At 35.9% G+C, this 14,872-nt stretch overlaps 2 protein-coding genes across 2 annotated transcripts; both read left to right on the forward strand.

Annotated features, from left to right (window-relative positions):
• Positions 1 to 9,536: 9,536 nt before the first annotated feature.
• LOC139864552 (ultraviolet-B receptor UVR8-like) lies at positions 9,537 to 12,339 on the forward strand. Its single transcript, XM_071853136.1, has 5 exons — positions 9,537 to 9,736; positions 10,075 to 10,236; positions 10,473 to 10,508; positions 10,669 to 10,781; positions 10,905 to 12,339. The coding sequence occupies exons 1-5, from the start codon at positions 9,634 to 9,636 to the stop codon at positions 12,237 to 12,239; spliced, it is 1,749 nt and encodes a 582-aa protein (XP_071709237.1). The 5' UTR covers positions 9,537 to 9,633; the 3' UTR covers positions 12,240 to 12,339.
• Positions 12,340 to 13,880: 1,541 nt separating this feature from the next.
• LOC139888590 (uncharacterized) lies at positions 13,881 to 14,579 on the forward strand. The gene has a single exon (XM_071871594.1). It carries the CDS (start codon positions 13,881 to 13,883, stop codon positions 14,577 to 14,579), a length of 699 nt encoding a protein of 232 aa, XP_071727695.1.
• Positions 14,580 to 14,872: the final 293 nt, after the last annotated feature.

Below are 14,872 nucleotides of genomic sequence, written 5' to 3' on the forward strand. Positions count from 1 at the left end.
CATGTAATTTGTGTCATGAGATAGGGAGAGGTCATGAGTTCGATCCTTAGGGATGACATGATTTTCTTTAAACCAATTGAACACCAATAACGGTGGTATATTTTGACCTTATAGGGAGGTTTTAACGGATTCGTTCACGGACCCCTACCCGGAACCACTGCCCGAATGGATGTGTTCCCGGGTACCGTCGATCGGGTTCGGGATTCCGCCCGAACGTGTGTGTTACGTGAAAATGATGAGGGTCGTTGAATGAAATGTTCTACTGATGCCATTCGCCGTTCAAAAAAAAAATAGAATATTATTGATGGGAGATATCTTCACACACTGTTTTTTGATCCATTTACATTTTTGTCTCATAAATTCACAGTTATACCCCTAAATTAATCTAGGTACTTGAATTTATATTATTATTCTAAGTATAATTAAATATAATTAAGGGTATGATAATAAATTAGGTGTAAATAGATCAAAAAGCGGTGTGTGAGGATCACCTCCTTTAAGTTCCTAAAATAATAATTAAGATATATATGGAATATATTACAAGAATCAAAACAAGAAATAAAAATGACTTTTTTTTGCAAATGAGTCTTTAAAGATGAGCAGATAATCCATTAATTTCGGTCCAAACTCGTACTCTCTATGTATATAACATTACACGCTCACTTAAAATGACGTTTTCTCTCTACATCAATACTTCTAACTTGATACTCCGTACTTCATTTTGGCTCGTTATAAGTGTCGTGTTGTAACTTTCAATTATTTTTTTTAACTTTATAGATATTTATATATATATATATATATATATATATATATATATATATATATATATATATATATATATATATAATAGTCGATCAAATTGATACCAATAATAACGCATTTAAATTAAATTGGTTAGTTTATATAAAAGAGAATAGATATTTATTTATTTATCCGTACGCTAAATCCCGTCGGGGTTTTGGTCGTTCAACTAAATCAAAATGACAAAGGGGTAAAACAAAAAATACCCCTACACTTTCAACAAACTTCAATCTCAACCCTAAAATAGGGGTACAAAACATCAATTCGTTATTTTAATTACCAAACTCCACCCAAATTCATAACACATATTTTCTCACTCGTCGCACGTTAAATTTTTCAGAGACCACCGTTCAACTCAAAATAATTTTACGAACCCGTTGCAACTAACTATACGTGAAACGGACCTATTTCAAAAAATGCTAAATATTTCGGGTCATCTTCCATACATATGTTAAAATACAATGCAAATTTGGAATAATGTGGAATTTGTAAATATGTATGAAAAAATATCTAGATATTAATATGTATAAGAAAATATCTAGATATTAATATGTAAAAGAAATATCTAGATATTTATATGTAGAAAAATCTAGATAATATAGATATTTGTAAGTAAGAAATATCTAGATATTTATCCATGAAAATATCTAGTGTGTAGAAACTTTCATGGACAAGTATAAATATGGGTGAGGAATTTCATTTGTAATCAAGTTGTGAAAAGAGTGAGTTGAGAAGTAGAGAAGAAGTAAGAAGTGAGAAGAGTGTGAGTAGAGAAGAAAAGCTTGTAAGTAATATTGTAATTGTATTTTGTATTAATAAAAGTGTTGTTTGTTAAGTTTTCCGGTTAAGCCTTAGTTTGTGTTTAAGTTCTTAGTGCACTTGTGTTGTTCTTATTATATGGTCGGCTCTGCCGCCTAAGTGATACATGGTCGGTTATACCGCCTAAATGATATATGGTCGACACTGTCACCTAAGTACTATTGTGCACTAAGAATTCATAAAATTAAAGGCTAATCAACGTCAAAGTGTTGGTGTAGTGAGTCTAGTATAGTCTAGATCCTCTATAGGGGTGTGTTGGGCTAGTCGAAGCTTCCAACAATTGGTATCGGAGCGGATCGTTCGGGACCATCTCTAGTGGAGGAAATCATCGGTAAACGTTGGACGTTTACATCGACTTGTTTTCACCAAGGCTCTAAGGGAGATTCTGTCGGAGCACAGTTAGAAACTGTGAAAGCTCATCGGTCTGGGACCAAGCTTATTGGACGTTGGACGTCATGATGGCAGATCTTGCAAGTACGAGTAGTGGAATCAAGAGTCTCAATAACCACAACTATTGTTATTGGCTGACTTGCATAGAATCCTACCTATAAGGACAGGATTTATGGGAAATAGTTGCTGGCAGTGACACAACGCCTCCACCGAAAGAAAATGCCGAAGCCTTGAGAAAATGGAACATCAAGGCCGGGAAGGCTTTATTTATATTGAAGACTACAATCGAGGAGGATCTATTGGAACACATCCGTGACGAGAAAACACCAAAGGCAGCTTGAGAAACTTTTGAAAAATTATTTTCAAAGAAGAATGAAGCACGCCTCCAGCTCTTGGAAAATGAACTCGCAGTTGTCTCACAAGGAAGTCTATCTATTTCTCAGTATTTCACCAATGTGAAATCTATTTGTCGTGATATATCTCAACTTGCCCCTGAAGAGAAAGTGAGTGATGCAAGGATGAAGAGAATTATCATCCACGGCTTAAGGTCCGAGTATAATGGATTTATAGACGCTGTGAGAGGATGACCTACTCAACCATCATTAATAGAGCTGGAGAATTTATTGGCTAATCAAGAGGCATTATCCAAGCAGATGAATGAAGTAATCATAAAAGACGGAGAAGATGCACTCTTCACCAATAAGAAGAAAGCAACATCTCGAAGACAAGAGGCGATGAAAGAAAGTAAGACATATGGGTGGAAGGGTCACCCAAAATCAAAAGGCAACGCTTCAGGGGGAGCTCAACAAGGAAGAAGAGATCATCGCCAACAATACGGGGAAAATGATAAGAGAAAGAATGGTGAATGCTTCAATTGTGGTAAGAAGGGTCATTTTGCTCGAGATTGTAGATTCCCCAGAAGGCGAACTTTTGAAGGAAATGTGGCCGCCGCAAGAGATGAGAAGAAAGAGGTCACATTCGAAGCATCCATTAATGAGGAAACTTGGGATGCAGAAGCAGGACTCTCCGTTGAAGCTGACATGGATGATCAAGCTCTTGCAGCAACCTTAAAGTTAAAAATAAACTACAAAGATGATTGGATCATTGATTCTTGGTGCTCAAATCATATGACCAATGATGAGACGAAGCTGCAAGAAATGGATGATTACAAAGAAAAAAGAGTCGTGTTGACAGCCGACAATTCAAGGTTATCTATTTCTCACATTGGAAAGACAATAATTCCAAATGAAGGCGGCTCTCATAAACTCCAACTCGAGAAGGTGTATCTTGTCCCTGGCCTAAAGAAGAATTTACTGTCAGTACCATAATTGACAGCAGAAGGGAATTATGTGCTCTTTGGACCAGAAGATGTGTCCGTATTTAAGAGAGTGAAGGTGGTTGGCAATCCAATTATGCAAGGAAGAAGAATAGAGTCGGTCTATGTACTATCTGCTGAAACAGCATATGTGGATAAGACTCGAAAAAATGAGACGGCTGATCTTTGGCATGAACGTCTTGGGCATGTGGGCTACAACAAGTTAAAGGAGATGATGGTAAAACACATAGTAAATGGGCTTCCTCAAATTAATATCCGAACAGATACAATATGTGCTGGATGTCAATTTGGAAAAGCTCACCAATTGCCATTCAAGGAGTCACAACATCAGTCCAAGACACCACTAGAGCTCATACACTCAGACGTCTTTGGTCCAGTGAAACAAACATCACTTGGAGGCATGAAGTATATGGTGACATTCATTAATGACTTCTCAAGATATGTATGGGTTTACTTCATGAAGGAGAAGTCAGAGACTTTTCTGAAGTTCAAAGAGTTCAAGAACAAGGTAGAAAGTGAGCTCAATACTAAGATCTGGTGCTTACGCACAGATAATGAAAGAGAATATTTATCAACTGAGTTCAATATGTATCTTGAGAAGCACAAGATCAGAAGGCAATTAACTTGCCCCAATACTCCACAGCAGAATGGAGTGGCGGAACGCAAGAATTGCCACCTTGCCGAAACTTGTCGAAGTATGCTTCATGGTAAGAATGTACCAGGTAGATTTTGGGCCGAATGTATGAGGACTGCGTCGTACTTGATTAACAAACTCCCACAAACAAAGTTGGGATATATTTCACCATATGAAGGATTATGGAAGATCAAGCCAACCGTCAACCATATCAAAGTTTTTGGATGTATATGCTACGTCTTCGTGCCAGATCATTTACGAAGTAAATTTGATAAGAAGGCAATTCGGTGCATTTTTGTCGGTTATGATGAATCAAGAAAAGGATGGAGATGTTGTGATCCAAATACTAGAAAGTGCCATACTTCAAGAAATGTGGTATTTGATGAAGCTTCTTCATGGTGATCACCTCAAAAGATAGAGCTTCCAGAATCTCATGGATTAGAAGAAGGTCCAGAAGAAAAAGAAGAACCTAAAGAGCAGATATTGGATCCAATAAAAGAAGGAGAAAGGTCGTACTCTAAGGAAAAGAGTCCATGGAAAACTGGTGTACATCAATCTATATCCGAGGAGGTTCGTCCAAGCCAAAAGGAAGTCGGGGAGCATGCACAAGAATTAAGGAGATCAACAAGTTCGAGACAACCTAATCCGAGGTATACCAATGCTGCTCATGTGGATGAATCAATACCTATTGAGCCTTCTACTTATGAAGAAGCAACACAAAGTCGAGAATGGCAGAAAGCGATGGAAGAAGAAATTAATGCACTAAAAGAAAACCAGACATGGAGTTTAGTTCCAAAGCCAAAAGATGTAAAACCAATATCTTGTAAATGGGTTTACAAGGTGAAGACTCGATCAGAAGGTTCCATTGAAAGGTATAAAGCTCGACTTGTTGCTAGAGGTTTTTCTCAACAATATGGGCTGGATTATGAAGAAACGTTTAGTCCAGTGGCGAAGATCACAACAATTAGAGCTCTACTAGCTTTAGCCGCTAGCAAATCTTGGAAGCTGTGGCAGATGGATGTCAAGAACGCTTTCTTACATGGAGAACTTGACAAAGACATTTATATGGATCAACCAAGGGGCTTTGAGAACAAGATCCATCTTGAGCATGTCTGCAAATTAAGGAAGGCACTATATGGCTTGAAGCAGGATCCAAGAGCTTGGTACGGGAAAATTGGTGAGTTCTTGGTACAAAGTGATTTCACAGTTGCTCCTTCAGATTCTAGTTTATTTGTGAAACAAGATCAAGGAAAACTAGCCATAGTGCTAGTATATGTGGATGACTTAATCATCACGGGAGATCACTATGAGGAGATCCAAAGAACAAGATAGAATCTGTCTATCAGATTTCATATGAAGGAGCTTGGAGAACTCAAACATTTTCTTGGACTCGAAATAGAGCATAAAAGAGAAGGATTATTTTTGGGACAACAGAAATATGCGCGAGATCTTTTACAAAAGTACGGAATGCTTAATTGCAAACCTATCTCAACTCCGATGGATCCGAATACAAAACTACGAGCAGATGAAGGAAAAAGTCTTCAAGATGTCACCATGTATCGAAAGATGGTCGGAAGTCTTATTTATCTCACACTAAGCCGGCCAGACATATCTTATGCAGTTGGAGTGGTTAGTTGATACATGAGCAATTCGAAGAAGCCTCACCTTGATGTTGTACGACGCATCTTAAGGTATGTTAAAGGCACTATCAACTTTGGTATTTTATACAAGAGAACAAAAGAATGTCATGTGACTGGATATTGTGACACCGATTACGCTGGAGACTATGATACACGACGGTCAACAACTGGATTTATGTTTAGTCTTGGATCAGGAGTAATATCATGGTGCAGCAAGAGACAACCAACAGTATCCTTGTCAAGCACTGAAGCAGAATATCGATCGGCATCATCAGCAACACAAGAAATTACATGGTTGAAACAACTAATGGAAGATCTTCATCAATCAACAGACTATCAAGTAGAGCTTTTCTGCGATAACCTATCAGCTATACGTCTTGCAGAGAATCCAGTCTTTCACGCAAGAACAAAACATAGAGAAGTACACTATCACTATGTTCGCGAGAAGGTCCTTGAAGGGGAGATCAAGATGGTGTCAACAAAGACAGATGAACAAGTTGCAGATATATTCACCAAGAGCCTAAGTAAACCAAAGTTTACAAAATTCAGAGAAGCACTTGGAATGGTCTGCAAGTCATCGTTGGAAGAAAATTTGCATTGAGGGGGAGTGTTAAAATACAATGCAAATTTGGAATAATATGGAATTTGTAAATATGTATGAAAAAATATCTAGATATTAATATGTATAAGAAAATATCTAGATATTAATATGTAAAAGAAATATCTAGATATTTATATGTAGAAAAATCTAGATAATCTAGATATTTGTAGGTGAGAAATATCTAGATATTTATCCATGGAAATATCTAGTGTGTAGAAACTTCCATGGACAAGTATAAATATGGGTGAGGAATTTCATTTGTAATCAAGTTGTGAAAAGAGTGAGTTGAGAAGTAGAGAAGAAGTAAGAAGTGAGAAGAGTGTGAGTAGAGAAGAAAAGCTTGTAAGTAATATTGTAATTGTATTTTGTATTAATAAAAGTGTTTTTTGTTAAGTTTTCCGGTTAAGCCTTAGTTTGTGTTTAAGTTCTTAGTGCACTTGTGTTGTTCTTATTATATGGTCGGCTCTGCCGCCTAAGTGATACATGGTCGGTTATACCGCCTAAATGATATATGGTCGACACTGTCGCCTAAGTATTATTGTGCACTAAGAATTCATAAAATTAAAGGCTAATCAACGTCAAAGTGTTGGTATAGTGAGTCTAGTATAGTCTAGATCCTCTGTAGTGGGTGTGTTGGGCTCGTCGAAGCTTCCAACAACATATACATATACATATACCTATAATAAACAACTCAAACTACCTACATCATATCGATGGTTTCGTTTCCCTTTTTTATGCAATCTTCCCGGCGTTAAAACGCACGGGCCATTAGGTATACTAAGTAGTAAACACGTGTATCCAAACACATCCGTAACAAACCGTTTTTAATTCTGTAAATACATAACGCTACGTTAACTATGAATATTTATCAAGTACATTATCATATTTACAAACTATCATATTCATAGTTAACTGGAATACTTGATAATAACCATCTATTGATACTATAATAGTGATTTAAATTCTAATACCCTTAGAAAGTTTCAGGTTCAATTTCAATTATAATAACCTTACTTGTTAAATATTATCTATAGTTTAGTTTGTAAATATGATAATGTACTTGAATACTTGATAACTATGATAAGATTGCCGTCTTGTTGATAAAAGAGTGGAATAGAAAAAAGTTTGATGGAAATCATCATGAACGATAAGGATCAAACCGATTCCTAATCAAATTGTTAATTGTTCATTGTTCATCATCATAAATTGACAAGTTTAAAGCTTTTTTAGTTACAAGTAATTTAAAATTTTGGAATAGACACTTAGATCAATATTTTAGTACATAGCTGAGAGGGGAATTATCAAATCGACACACGTAATTAGTGGTTAAACCATCGTTATCCAATATCCATTAAAAGTTGATATTTCATTATAATTATAAATTATAATTATAATAATTATAAATAAATCACACCCTGTGTTTGGCACCGCAATTTCTAGGAGCTTATGGAAGCTTAATTACTTTTTTCATAAGCTCCAACTTCTAGCCTTATTTAATATACAAATATTTCATAACTTATAAAAAAAAAATAAGCTCTGAAAAAATAAGTTAGATGAAGTAGCTTATGAAAATAAGTTAGGAAGATTATGGAAGTAAAATTACAGTATTAGCCCTAAATCATTATTTATCATTTATTTTTTATCCTTTTATGTCATTTTACATACATAAGCTTCAGCTACTTTACCAAACACTTATAAAACATAAGCTCCAGCTTCCAGCTACAAGCTAGTTTCATCCAAACACACCCGAAGTAAATAGCTTTAGTTATAAACTAAATAAATATAAAATATAATTGAGAAATAAGTACTCCGTATTACTTTATTATTTTTTCTTTTGAACAGCAGTTCGAATCACCCAGGGAACTAAACCATTCACGCATAACCCGCCCCTAACTAATGTCCAGGAGTAAACTCGGCCCGATCCGAGGTCATGAACGGTAAAACACTCCTCCTCCGTTGTCACCGCAACGCGATCAAGACAAATTTTGGGGGGAAAAAAGGTATTTTTAGAAAAATCTTGGAAGTCACTTGTTTGAAAATGATTTGATAAAAAACAGGTCATTTTTATAATATTCGAATTGTATTCATTAGTCGTTACGAATTTGATGATGCAACTTCAAGTGTCAAGTCTTATAAGACCAAAGATACTATTGAGTTTAAGTTAAAAGCTTAATTTGGTCTCACTCCAACTTGTAGTAATTACCAAATTACCGAACATTCAAGAATCAAGATTACTATTTATGCACCATATGGCAGACACCAGAAAATATGTTGATTCCGGCAACTTATCACGGAGAGTAGTTTCAATAGCTGCCGGAGAATCTCACACACTCGCTCTCACCGGTAACAAAATCTTATGTATCAACTCTATTTACTTATAGACTTTTGTTTACATGAACAAATCATTGAAAATATATATATCAAACTTTTTAGTCTAAAATTTTTACTCTATATATCACACTATGTAAGTTGAACCGTCAGCAGAACTAGTTAAACTTTTTATTATGGATATATCATACAGAAATTTTAGTTAAATTTATTACATAATCAAACAATATTACTTGGTACTAATTTTTTAAAACTTTACAAAATTATACTCTTCCACGGATCATTGTACAAAACTTTAGCAAACAAAACAAAATTAACGAAATTAAACAAGAGAAGATTAGAATACAACATTTGTAGCCCTTTTGAAGATCGAATTTGAAGAGTTCCTCTAAACGGTAGACACCCAAAGTTCCAACCTTGTTTCAATCTATACCTTCTACTTAACGGATCTTTTCTTTTTCCTTATTTCCACCAAAACCAAACTCAATTATAGATCTCAAGTATTTTGGTTCTTTTTCATTTTGTATGTGTGTTTTTGTATCTCAAGTTTCTATATCTTTTCAATACCAAGATTTGGTTTTATACAACAACAACAACAACAAAACCCAATAACACATGCGTGGTGTATGGGGGAGGTGAGATGTAGACAATCCTTCCCTTATCCGAGAATAAAGACAAGTCATTTCTCCACCCAGAGTGAAATACTCTCAAGAGTAGAGAAAGTCATCCCTCTCTTTATTCGTCGGATAAAGAGATTGCTTCCGAGAGGACCTCCGGTCTGTAAGTAGGAAAAAGATTTTTTTTTTTAAATCCTAAAATAAAAATAATAATATACGCCATGAAAATGGTATAATTAAATTTTCATCGCCAATAAATCGACGATTGTTGTCGACTCAATTTAATTTGGTTTTATAATATTCGAATTGTATTCATTAGTCGTTACGAATTTGATGATGCAACTTCAAGTGTCAATCTTATAAGACCAAAGATACTATTGAGTTTAAGTTAAAAGCTTAATTTGGTCTCACTTCAACTTGTAGTAATTACCAAATTACCGAACATTCAAGAATCAAGATTACTATTTATGCACCATATGGCGGACACCAGAAAATATGTTGATTCCGGCAACTTATCACGGAGAGTAGTTTCAATAGCTGCCGGAGAATCTCACACACTCGCTCTCACCGGTAACAAAATCTTATGTATCAACTCTATTTACTTATAGACTTTTGTTTACATGAACAAATCATTGAAAATATATATATCAAACTTTTTAGTCGAAAATTTTTACTCTATATATCACACTATGTAAGTTGAACCGTCAGCAGAACTAGTTAAACTTTTTATTATGGATATATCATACAGAAATTTTAGTTAAATTTATTACATAATCAAACAATATTACTTGGTACTAATTTTTTGAAAAGCCAATTATACTAATAAATAAAACTGTACAGATGAAACTAGTTAAACAATATTACTTGGTACTAATGAAACTAGAGCTACTGTATTTTGATGTGTGAAGGTGACGGGAGCGTGTATTCATGGGGAAGAGGAACTTTCGGGCGACTTGGTACTGGTTCAGAGCTTGACCGGCTTTTTCCTGCCAAAATTGAGTTTAATTCTACCAAACCAGTCAAAATTGTCGGAGTGGCTGCTGGTGCTTATCATAGTCTTGCGCTTTCTGGTAAAGTTTACGCTCTTTTGCGCGTTCATGAGTTTAACTCTTTCATTCAGGGCGCAATCTTTACATTTTGATAGGTTTTACATACTTCATTTATCTGTATCATTACCATTCTGTTTTGACTGTATCATAATCCTACATATATAATATATATACATGAACATGATGAAATTTGGTATATAGAACCTTAGTTTATTAGCTACTTTTTTCATTCTCTTAATCGTTTGATATTGTTTCAGATGATGGTTCAGTTTGGAGCTGGGGTCACAATACTTGTATCCTTTTGCTGATGTTTTCATGCTTCCTAATAAAACCTTGAATTTCAAGAGCTATATTGTATGACTTGTAAGAAATAAAATTTATTTTTTTCTTTATTTTTGTATACAAAGATGATGATATATGATGGTATATGTTGCACCCTTGACTTTAGCATAGATGGTCAACTGGGCTTCAATGGAGAGAATTCCATGGTTCCATCTTTGGTGGAAGTGTTCAACGGTTTAAGCCCTCCACACGGGTCAATAACAAATAGCGAAACAGGACTTAAGGTGTCAATATTAAATTACCATCTTATCTTCATTACATCTTCGAATTCTCAAAAACTAGCAAGCTTTTGGCGCATCGTTAATTTTTTCTGAACGTTATGTCATTAATTAATTAACGTTTTCCAGATTTCATCCATCAAAGCAGGAGGTATGATGTCACTTGCAATAGATGATCTCGGGTCGCTTTGGATATGGGGAAACTGTCCTCCACAAGATCCCCCGAACGAAGGTGAGGAATTCTCACTTGTAGCTACATACACTCCAACGCCCGTTTGGAATTTTCATGGTCAAACTGTGGTCAAAGTAGCATGTGGAAGCGAGCACATTGTAGCGTTAGTTAGCGTAGGAGAAACACATAAAGGTGGTGATCTTGTATGCTATTCATGGGGCAGCAACAATCACGGGCAATTAGGGTTAGGTGATACAAATATTCGGACAACTCCTCAAATAATCGAAACATTTAATACCAAATCTAATTGGGCCGCATATGAATTAGCATGCGGTGCGTTCCACACCTCAATACTCGCGTATAAAAAAGGAGACGGTGAAATAAATAAAAGTGTATGTTGGTGTTTCGGACTTGGGGATAACGGGCAGCTTGGGTTGGGGACCACAAAAAAGGCGTTAGTTCCTGATATCGTTAGATCGTTACCTGTTAACTTGTGGTTAATTTCGGTTGATTGTGGTTTGTTTCATACGAGTGTTGTTTCGTCAGTTGGGGATGTTTGGTCATGGGGTATGGAAAATGGGCTAGGCCTTTGTAATGAAGCGAGTTTTAACGAAAGTGAAGGTGGTGATGCTTTGATCCCGCGTTTGATTAGTTATAACGATGAATATGGGTCAAAGTTTCCGTACCCTATTCAAGTAGCGTGTGGTGCGGCCCACACTATTCTTCTCGCGGATAATGGGTATCGACTTTGGTCATGGGGGAGAGGAAGAAGTGGAGTTCTTGGAAATGGTCAAGTAAATGACTTTTTTGACCCTAATCTTGTGTTATGGCCGCCACTTCAAGAAGTTTTTGTGAAATATGACGAACAACAACAATACCCAATCCCGCAAATACATGAATATAAGAATGAATATAAGAAGAACGATGACAAAATGGATAATTATAAGAAAAGCGATGAGAATATGGATGCTGAAAAGAGTCTGGTAGATATTACTGAAATTGAAAAGAAACTTCTTGTAATGGAACGTTATACTAGCATGCTTCATAGTTCTGTTTTTGGGACGCCGTTTAAAGAAGAGAACGATTTACCAATGTTTCTAAATGATGCGGGTTCGTTTGATGTTGGTAAAGAGTGGGAGAAGATGTTGGAATCGTATGATGATAGTACACTTGTACGATTGGAAACATTTTATCGTAATATGCTTGCAGCTGTTAAAGATAAGATTATGAAGAAAAAGATTAAGAAGATGGTCAAGGAGTGTCTTGAATCTTCAACAAATATGTCTGATTAGGGGTATCATATTGATATCTATATGAATATTTTTAAGGTTAGCATGTAAATGTTTGTGTTTTTTATAAGTGTCTGTATATGTATATGCAGTGTGTACATAATATGAATGAAAAATAATGGAAGTTCTGTTTCTAAGCAATTGGTAAATTCAAGATTCAGTTTTTGAAATGATTCATCTTATAGGTTGTGACTAGTTAGTAACCAACACTAATAGGAGCTATTTAAGGGCTTAATACGGGCGGGCTGTATGTGAGGATGACGAACTCATTTATGGTCGGTCATAGTCCAAAGAATGAGAGCAGGCTTCTTAAGTCCATTGTTCCTCAGTAGTTCTATCGTAGAACGGTCGGCTCGTTGTTCATCAGTAGTTATGTCGTTGAATGATCAACTGTTGACTAGTCGCAGGTTCAAATCTCGCCATTTTCGTGGTAAACCACCTGATCAACCCTTTTCGTTCTCCATGTAACACACTATTCATCATTTTCAAACCCACAATAAAATGATTAATCAAAATATTCACTTGCCAATTATGATTGGGAGTTGATATTTTCAACCAAAATTTTGATAGATCCACCAAGAATTACTAAAGTACCCTTAAAAATGTGTACACAATATTTATTGTTAGAACTTATGTGAGAGTATTTTTGAAAAGTAGACAACAATGTTGGTGAATACATATAAACAATGTTGGATAAATTACTACCGATTATGATTAGCTTCAACAGAAAAATAACTACTCCTATACCAAAATACATGCATTGATTTGGGACAACACTTTTGGCAGTGCTATGTATTGATTATTTAGTCATTTTATATTCATTATATTCCTTGTAAATTATTCTAATACGAATACATTACATACAATCTAGGATCAATTTAAGTTGTAATGTGGTCGAGCCATAGATGGTCTGACTCCATTAGGGGAGGTCAGGAGTTCGACTCCCGTTGACTACATATTAACATATAATTTCATCTCTGCCATGAAGTTACACCCATGATTAAGTCCCCCTGAGTGATCCTAACAGCTATAAAAAATAAAAATAAAAAAAATCTAGGATCAATTCATGGCAATAACATGTTGGAATATACAATCATATTTTGGCCAGATTACAAAAATACATTTGGTTTGACTTGAAAGTAAAGTTGAACCATAAAGAATAAAAGTTGAAGGGCTTCTGTGAACAAGTTTAGAACTGAGAGGACTAAAAAAGCGCATGATCATAAAATAACATTGCCAGGTGGCGTTTCAACTCTACAGATGGCGTTTGTACCAGTGAAATATGAAAATCGATTTGGGCGGTTTCAACCCTAAAATCGTTATTCTCTTTTTGTCTACAGTTTGAGATATCGTCGATCTAGTTGTTGATCAATCGATGAAAAAGTATTAAACTTATTCCGGTTTAACTAATTTGCTGGTAATTAAGCTTACTTTGTGTATTTAAAGAGTATTTTATTTTATTTTATTTTTGCATTCGGTTTATCACTCAAAATTAGGGATGACTCTGTACTGATTTAGTCTTTAGATGCTGTTTTTTTGTTTCAATTTCAATCGTCTGGTTTGTTCATTAGTTCAATTCTGCTGGTTTGTTGTAATTTTGATATTTTTCATAACAATAATAATTCAAATTGTTACACCACCACAATGCCACCGCCACAGCCACGTGGATCCTTCGCAGGACGACTTTCGCGAGCACTCGATAACTCCCTAAGCCTTCTTCACCGTTCTAAGTCCAAATTTTTCATCCTGGGCGCCACCGGCAACGTCTACACGGTCACACTCTCCACCACACCATATTGCACCTGCCCTGACCCCATGACCCCGTGCAAACACATCCTATTTGTTTACCTTCGTGTCCTGTCTCTATCCACCGATTACGCTCTTCTACGTCGTCGTACTTTGAGCCCGAGTATGCTCTTTGGCCTCCTCCATAGTGCTACTTCCCCAGACTCATTCGCAAGCGAAAGGCTTAGAAAACGTTTCCTTGAGCTACACAAGATTGATGATGATGGTGACGCCGACAATGGCGATAATGATAACAATGATGATGATGATGATGGGAGGGGTGGGTTTGAGGATGGGTCTACGTGTCCTGTTTGTTTGGATGAAATGCGAAAGAATGACGGTAGGAAAGTGGTGGTGTGTGCGACGTGTAAGAATCCGATTCACGAATCGTGTTTGATGGCGTGGAAGGATGAGAGTTCAAGGACTTGTGTGATGTGTAGAGCAAGGTGGGGGAAAATTGGAGAACAAGAACAAGAACAAAGAGAGTATATTAATCTGTCTGCCTATATTGATGAAGGTGGTAATATGGGTAATGTTGATCATGGGCAAGAAGCTTGAGAGGTTAATGCAATGGTAGTTAGATTATGTTTTGTATATTATTAGTGTTTTGAGTTATAGTGAGGTTGAGTTAGGATGCTAATTGTAAGTGAGTACCATTGAGTTGGTAACAGAGTTGACAAGTACAACTATGTGCATCCAGGACTCCTTGTACAGTATGTTATATTAATAGTAAAGTAATGAACTAAGGTCAATCCCTATCGTAACTAAACTATTCATCCTCTTAACCTTTCACATCAGCGCCACATCAACACCAATATCCTATAATTAACTCATAACTAAACACTCCCAAT

Source organism: Rutidosis leptorrhynchoides, chromosome 1 (genome assembly GCF_046630445.1).
Source record: "Rutidosis leptorrhynchoides isolate AG116_Rl617_1_P2 chromosome 1, CSIRO_AGI_Rlap_v1, whole genome shotgun sequence".
Lineage (NCBI taxonomy): Eukaryota > Viridiplantae > Streptophyta > Magnoliopsida > Asterales > Asteraceae > Rutidosis > Rutidosis leptorrhynchoides.